At 39.5% G+C, this 8584-nt stretch overlaps 1 protein-coding gene across 1 annotated transcript in view; it reads left to right on the forward strand.

Moving 5' to 3' along the window:
• LOC139464383 (coadhesin-like) overlaps positions 1-8229 on the forward strand; it is a 29257-nt gene extending 21028 nt beyond the window's left edge. The window contains exons 9-10 of the mRNA XM_071245911.1: positions 7102-7278; positions 8016-8229. Of these exons, the coding sequence (XP_071102012.1) occupies positions 7102-7278; positions 8016-8227 (389 nt within the window). The 3' untranslated portion in view covers positions 8228-8229. The remainder of the gene's footprint in view (positions 1-7101; positions 7279-8015) is intronic.
• The last annotated feature ends 355 nt before the right edge of the window (positions 8230-8584 follow it).

The following is an 8584-nucleotide window of genomic DNA, read 5'->3' on the forward strand; positions in this document are numbered from 1 at the left end:
ACGTTGGTATTATCAACACACGAGCTTATAAATCAATGTCTCAACTTTCCATTCCCTACAGTGATTTTAAACAATGCATAAAGGAATATATTCGTAGTTTCATGCAGAAAAGATGGGACACAAAAGTAGGTACAATCAATTGAAACCCAAATTAGGTTACACCAGACATGACGAATTGTCGCATTGGTCACAGTCGTAGCGCTACATCCATGAATATTTATTGAAATGTGAGGACTGTACAGATGTTTCTCTCACAAGGATCTTTAAAGGATCTTTTTATAAATGTCAATGGTCGTTTAATTCTCGATTTTTTTTAAAGAAATGGAATTATTTGATAAATTTTAAATTGTTTTAATTAGTATGGTGTTATTAAAAACTGAGGTTATTGAAGACTTTGCCACTCAGGGGGTTAGAGTTGTGTAAAATCATTGTCCCCCTGACAGTGGCACGTGAGTCCATCTATATTTAATTTAATAATATCATAGTTACAAATATGAAATTGTGGAGTTCGATAGTCACATGCTATTGATGTTGTACAAAGACATTGAAAACTGTTCATTGTCATGTCACATAAGGCCACAAGGTTGCGCTGAACTCATTATCTCGTGTGACCGCCCCAGGCAGCAATCACGGCTCTGCATCTCCTCGGCACTTACTGAATAAGTGTACGAATTCTGTCCTGCGTGTACGAATTCCTAGTAACGCGTTGGCCAGTTGAGGGAGTGTCTGCGGCGTGTTCTGACGTTGACGTACACGTCGATCGAGTTCATCCCCGAGGTGTTCGATTGAGTCGAGATAACCAAGTCTAATCGTTGATGTTGGCATTATGAAGGTAGTCTACCGTGACACGAGCTGTGTGCGATATGGAGCGTTGTCCTGTTGAAACAGCTCCTTCTGGAGGTCAATGATTGGAAGGAGGTGAGGTTGAAGAATTTGATTCTTGTAGTGATGAGCTCTCAAATTTCCCTGAACCACAACCAAGTCAGATCTCGTGGTGTAGGATATAACCCTCATACACCCACACACACCATGACACTACCACCACCGAATTTGTCAAAATCGCGTACACAATGTGATGTGGGGCAAGACGTTTATAGGAAGACAACGTGCTTATCGCTAAACCGCATTCCTCTCCAGTTTCTCAAATTCCAAGGGTGTAAGGTACGGCACCAACGCAAGCGTCGATGTCGATGGATCTGTTGCAAAATAGCAACGATAACTGATCTTCTGGGTTGGAGTCCAGCCTCGCGAAGATGGTTCCTGACAGTCTGGTCCTCCTCAAGGATACTTTTGAAAGAGGACATTTTGAAAGAGGACATTCTCAAATGGAAGGCAACTCAGTACATGTCACACCATAGACGAGCGACTAGACATTCCGATCTCTACACCCCTATGGTATGGATAGCAGCTGTTAGAAACGCAAAACAGAAGCCTCCTCATCATGTGGTCGATGTCACTGCCCAGACGGTAACAACTTCAAATCGTTGATTCTTTCGTGACCAACAGAACCAGAGCAATGGATGGCACCAGAGTTGAGTGGACAAGAATTCATTCATTTCAGTGCAGAAAGAATGTACCAGATCAGATATTCTTCAAATATGAAATTGAAGATGACTATAAAGCTTCCTTAGTTCACCGAGGTGATGCAAGGCAAGCAAGTAGAAAACATGTCAAGGGCCTAACAGCAGTCGTCCTTACAACACTGCATACCTCACCACTTCCAATACGTGATGCTTAACTCTTCCTGAAGGCCTTATTCCGTCCCACTGTAGAGACTTCAATATGTCACCCGTGAAGATCCGGGGTAGAATAGGTCTTCAGCAACCCATACTTGCCGTAAAAGGTGACTATGCTTGTCGTAAAAGGCGACTAACGGGATCGGGTGGTCAGGCTCACTGACTTTGTTTGATGCATGTCATCGATCCCAATTGCGTGGATCGATGCTCATGATATCAATCATTTGATTGTCTGGTCCAGACCGCCGTCATATAGCTGGAATATTGCTGAGTGCGGCGTTAAACAACAAACCAACCAACCAACCACTCCCCAAAAGCGGCAACAACAAAGACCGACTTCCTGAGCCCGATGAGGAGGAACTATCTGACAACTAATGACGTGATATGAAATTGATATGGATGTTTCATGGTGTCATATGGAACTGAATTTGAGGTTTCAGACATGGAGGTCTAATATCTAGATATTGAAAACAACCTTTCCAAAATGTTTTGTTTTACATCATACCATGCTTCCAGCAAGACGCTGCACCACTGACTAATCGTGGACCAACAAAACGGCAAAATGTATGTTTTAGAGGTTAATCGATCCTGTTAATTTTATTCTTAGTTTTGGCTTTTTTAAATAGATGTGATTCGTAGCTTAGCAGTAGCAGATAGCCACAATGGCTTATATAGATCATGGTATAATCAAGCGTAGTATTTGAAAAGTTGGTTGGTTGGTTGGTTTGTTGTTTAACGCCGCACTATTCCAGCTATATGACGGCGGTCTGTAAATAATCGAGTCTGGACCAGACTATCCAGTGATTGATGTCATGAGCATCGATCCACGCATTTGGGATCGATGAAATGCATCATCCAAGTCAGCGAGCCTGACCACCCGGTCCCGTTAGTTGCCTTTTACGACAAGCATTATTGGGATCGATGACATATATCAACCAAGTCAGCGAGCCTGACCACCCGATCCTGTTAGTCGCCTTTTACCACAAGCATTATTTGAAAAGCGATGTTTGAAATGTTTAAGCTGTGCAGATTTTGTTCTGATTGTTTAGTGAGTTGGTTTTAAGGTGATGTTAAATAGTTAATATTCCCTTCAGTCATTGAGGAAACGTTCATGCTGTACCCAGAAGTTAAGGAACATCCCCCATACTTTATCACATGTCTAAACATAACTCTGTTTTGTAGTTTGGTTGTTTTGAAATGGAACATTATCGGTATTCGGCATGATGTACGGGATAACTAATTATATTTAGTGTTTGTATATTAAGGTTCCTTCAAATACGAGATGTCATCACTGTGTTTCGAGACATTCCTTAACGTCTGTTGAACAGTAAACTTTAAATTTCTGACAAATATGTTTGATACTTAGTATTTTAGAAGTTCCTTTGTTCTGGAATTGAAAACTGCTGATTTGTTAGTAATTTTAACCTTTGGGATTTCAGACCGTCCCTATTTTAAAGTTGAATTATTGTTATGTATTCTGGAGACATCGGCATTTAAAGTATGTTATAGAAGCAAGGCAAGGTTGTTGCAGAACAAAAACATAAGCTTTATAGCTGTGTAAACACAATGAATAAATAAATGCCTTTGAAAAAAAGTATTGTTTGTTTCAATTTGTAAAGAGGTTATTTTAAATGTCAATCAACATTTCAACACTTTTTCAGTCAAACCAATTACTGTTAGATTATAGTAATAAAGTATTCAACACTTCCAAAAGTAGTAACTGCATACATGTAGATGTGATTTTTCTCAGTTTAAAGGACGCATAAGCTACTTACTTCCACGGAGAAGACTAAAGATATTTTTGACAAAAGTAGTATGTGACACTTACGACCATGCAAAAAAACTTTTGATAAAACCGAGTCAGAAGCAAAAGGACATCGCTTATAAAATAGCTCATAAAATCAAAATAAAAAAGTAAACAACGATAATGTTGATGTCATAATACTATTTTTTGTATTTTCATTGCTTACCAAACAACGATTTTTGAAAGTTCAGGCTCCATTAAATAAAACTGTTTTCATAGATTATGTCTGGAAAGTTCTGGAACTGCAGATGCATATTTAATTCTCTGGCAACGATATATTGAAACCACAACGCGAAAAAGCTTTCACAATATCAATAACATCCAATTTGCGAGGTGATTAAGACCACTGATTCTTTGAATTATTGATCATTGTCTTCCGTTTGACACTCTTGGCGTAACATTTATCCGCGTTGTGATACTTAAATGAAGGATCCGATCACGCATAACATCGTAACTATGTACATGTTACCATGACAATAGACCACTTACTCAGTGCAGAAACATCGACTTATAATGACTTCGGGTGATCAGTCAAACGATGTTCTATAATTGATGATTGTATGTCACAATATTCATGACTATGATATCATCGTCGTTGACTCTACTATATGTGTATTAGTCTGTTGGTGTCAGTCCAAAAAAATGTACTAGTTTCGAGGAATTTCCCGATTTCTGGCCGACAAATATAGATTGTTGATAAATTCAATGTTCTCTGCGTAGACACATGCTCTTTGAAAATGGCTTAGCACCGCTCCTATGTTTTCATATATGAGATAGCTAGGCCATAAATCACAAAGAACGAAGCGTGGTTTCTTTCACGATAAAACATTGTTCTCTCATGACATCATTTCTGGAGGTTCGCACATGCGCTGGCAACTTTAAGACCACAGGAACTCGATGACAGCGTGTATAGCATATTATATTCGTATAGAAAAAAAACACCCCTTTATTTATACATATAGACAAGGAGTGACACCCGCCATCCTGGGACCCTTGAAGAGCCGGTGTCAGGAAATATATTCGCCCCCAGAATAAAATTTACACGGACGGATCTTCAGATCCGACCTCCAAACACACAGGTTTCGGAGTCCATACCACTCAAACAACTAAAACCACACGATCCTTCCGACTCACAAACAACCAATCAATATTCTCGGCAGAACTAATGGGCATGGCCTCAGCCCTCCATAATCAAGAATCCAAAAACCACAAAAAAAATCCTAATACTTACCGACTCCCTAAGTGGACTGCAAGCCCTCCAAAACAAAAATACCAAAAACCGGCTTTAGTAAATAAATCAATTACTTAAAAGCTCCAACGACCTAACTAAGGCAGGCAAACAAATAACATTCTTATGGATCCCCGCCCATGTAGGAATATACGGTAATGAAAACGCCGATAAAGCAGCTAAACTATCCCTCAAAATCCCAGAAATAAGCTTAAACTTACCCATCTCAAAATCAGAAATTAGAAGTGTAAACAAGCAAAAAATCAGACAGCCAAAAATGGCATAACCTATATCTAAACTCAAATAGCCAAATCTAAAAAGTACTCAGCAAACCACAAACCAAACCAAAAATTCTCCATCCATCAAAAAAAATCGAGTAATCACTAAATTTCAAACAGGACACGCCAACCTAAATAACCACCTAAAAATTTATTTTTTTTAAAAAACACTACAGGTAACTGCCCACACTGCAAACAACCAGAAACCCAAGAACACGCACTCCAATCTCAAAATTCTATATAACCAACCCCTAAGAACCACTCTTGGGTTGCACACACCATTTTCGGAAACACATTAAATGGCCTGGCCGGGCGAAATACGCATCAGTCGGATAGCGCACGTTAAAAGTAAGTAAGTAAGTAAGTAAGTAAAGACTATAGATTCCCGTCGTCTAGCTACAAATCCCTGTGATGTATTAAAGGTTAAAGAATTTTGAACTGAACTGTCCGAAAGTTTATATCTAAAATATTGTAATTGGATACAGTGATGAAGTCTTATATCAATATGTAGACTCATAAATATTGGTATTATGTTTCAACGGAGATATGATATTTTCTTATGAAATATCGCGTATTAGTGTAATTTGCATGATTTACCATTCATTGTACCATTCTAAACCATGTGAATGTTGTAATATCAGTCAATCGGGTGGGAAAACAGCCCAATCCTCGCTCTATAAAGGACTGTCAATCATTTTGCAAGTTGAAATGACCCCTGATACTTTATGAATACTTTATAACAGTTTATTCATAAACTTAATGCTTCTTACTATAGCCCTGTGGCCTCTTCAGTGCTGAATACAGATTGAAAATACATCAGTCAATCGAAGATTAATGTGACTTTATACATCAGAGTTCTTGAGAATTAGTTCATGTTTTGTTCTTAGACTAACATTTCAACCATCGATTGTGTTCACATGTAGACTCAAACTGGTATATTAAAAAAAATGTATTCGGACAACAACAACTGTATTAGAAACAACAAACTCTGTAGAGACTCTTATCTCCCATCCTTTGTTTGGTATGATTATGTCTTATAATTATTTTAGGATGGAAGGTACAGTTACTAAATAAAATATTCTGAAATATCAATTCATTATGACCATATTTCATAATCTATTTTTTCAAGTAACCCTCCTTACATTCAAACTAACTATTTAAAGAATATAGCACTAACAGACATTGCAACAAACCGAATAATCGGGGGGGGGGGGGGACTTTATACTGAGGGGGGCGCGAAATATATCCGCCCGGGGGAGATTTTACTTCAGAACAGATTCGCCGGGGGAGAATCTGTACCGGTATAAAATCTCCGGGGGGGGGGGGGGGGGGGAGAGAGATAGTCCCACTGTGTGATCACGATAGAAATATTCACGCCGGCATCTGTGTGCATCTTTGAATGGAAGCAGCCATCTGGGAGCCTTCTATACAGGAACGTCATCCATCATTAATCCCTTGATTCGTCCATTGTATGAGTGAGTGTGAGTGAGTGAGTTGGGTTTTTCAGCAATATCACGACGGGGGACACCAGAAATGGGCTTCACACATTGTACCCGTGTCGGGATTCGAACCCGGGTCTTCGGCGTGATGAGCGAACGCTTTTTAACCACTAGGCTACCCGACTGCCCCTCCATTGTATGAAAAACAAAGTTTCGACTATCCCATGTGTAGCGTGACGCCGCACCCAGCAATATTCCAGCTATATGACTTCAATACCACAGACAATCCTAATGCAGCTACAGAACGGCGGTCTTGTAAATACTTGAGACTGGACCAGACAAATCCAATGATTGACATCATGAGCATCGATCTACGCAGTTAGGATGCGATGACATTCATCAACAGAGTCTGACCACCCGATCCCGTTAGTCGCCTTTTTCGACAAGCTTAGTCTCTTTATTCATAGACAATGTAATAAGTTAACTTTTCCCAGAATGTGGAGATTGTAGAATCACATATACTAACTGACTTTTCCAAAATATAGATTCTGGAATCGTACAATTTATGACATCTCGATTGTCATAAAACTCATTTGTGAATCTTCTACAATTCCAGTGACATGTCCAAAAAGCCAAGGCTACTCACATGAGCCGACAATCAATATTTGCTACAAGATCCAAACAATTCAACGAACCTGGACTGATGCTCGCACTGTCTGTCAAGCTGAGGGAGGCGACCTCATCGTGCTTCAGAACAGCGCCAAGGATACTTATATTCGGCGGGCGATATATGGTAATAATACCTTTGCTGCCTTATCTTTGTAACATTTACAGCAAGGTCAGCCAAGAGCGTAATTGTGTTTGTTTATTTGTTGTTTAACGCCGCACTCAGCAATATTCCAACTATGTGACGGCGGTCTATAAATAACGAGTCTGGACCAGACAATCCAGTCATTGACATCACGCGCATCGATCCACGCAATTGGAATTCGATGACATGCATCCACCTATTCAGGGAGCCTGACCACCCAATCCCGTTAGTCGCCTTTTACGGCAAGCATGAGTTGCAAGAGCGAAACAGCACCACTACTCGACGTTTTTAACGTCTTTTCAGAAACGCCGTGATTCGTAATAAATAAAGCCATTAAACCCTTTCCACAATCATTAGAACTCTCCATTCTGACAATAATAGAATTCTTAACGAGCTCCCGTGTAATGCCAGAACTAGTCACGACTTTCAAAAAATTAATATACCACAATATCGAGTTTAGTATTGTGATAATTCCGGGGTAGAATTGGTCTTCAGCAACCAATGCTTGCCTTAAAAGGCGACTTTGCTTGTCGTGAGAGGCGAATAAGGGGATCGGGTGGTCAAGCTCGCTGACTTGGTTGACGTAGCTGTAATAGTGTTGAGTGCGGCGTTTCGTTTTGGGCTTTTCTCACATAGGAACTTACACATATAACAGCGATAATTTTTAAATCTAAAGACTACATTAAATACAACTCATTCAGTCATTCATTTTGTTATAGATATCATCGGAAACAGCAATGTAGACTACTACATTGGAGGGCAGCAAACGGCAACTCCTGGCTCTTGGAAATGGATAGATGGAACTCCTATCTCTGGCTTTTCAAAGTCTGACTCCAATAAAATGTGTTTGGAAATCGACTTAAATATATGGGATGACGACTTTTGTAATTCAGGCGTGCAACCGTTTGTGTGTGAAATCGTACTGACATAAAGATAAACACACGAATGTACGGAAGCGTAGTAGGGCCACGGTGTATCTCCTACGTAGGACTTATTATCTTCTACGTATGACTTAGTATCTTCTACGTAGGACTTGCTAGGACTTACTATCTCCTACGTAGGACGTACGTACGTAGGTAACTGACCAAACATTTCTCTTAGCCCATGTCAAAATAGCTGCAATGGAAATTCTAAAATAAACATTTCTAAAACTCCTTAATATCAAATGGCACCAGTTCAGTATGTGCTTTATATATAGACACGCAATGTTTGGCAATGAAATATTTAACAGTTTATTTGTTATACTCTATAAGTGAACCACCCTATAAAAAAACTTAAATACAACTTG

The sequence above is a fragment of the Haliotis cracherodii genome, unplaced genomic scaffold (genome assembly GCF_022045235.1).
Source record: "Haliotis cracherodii isolate W230 unplaced genomic scaffold, xgHalCrac1.p SCAF_17, whole genome shotgun sequence".
In the NCBI taxonomy this organism is placed as follows: Eukaryota; Metazoa; Mollusca; class Gastropoda; order Lepetellida; family Haliotidae; genus Haliotis; species Haliotis cracherodii.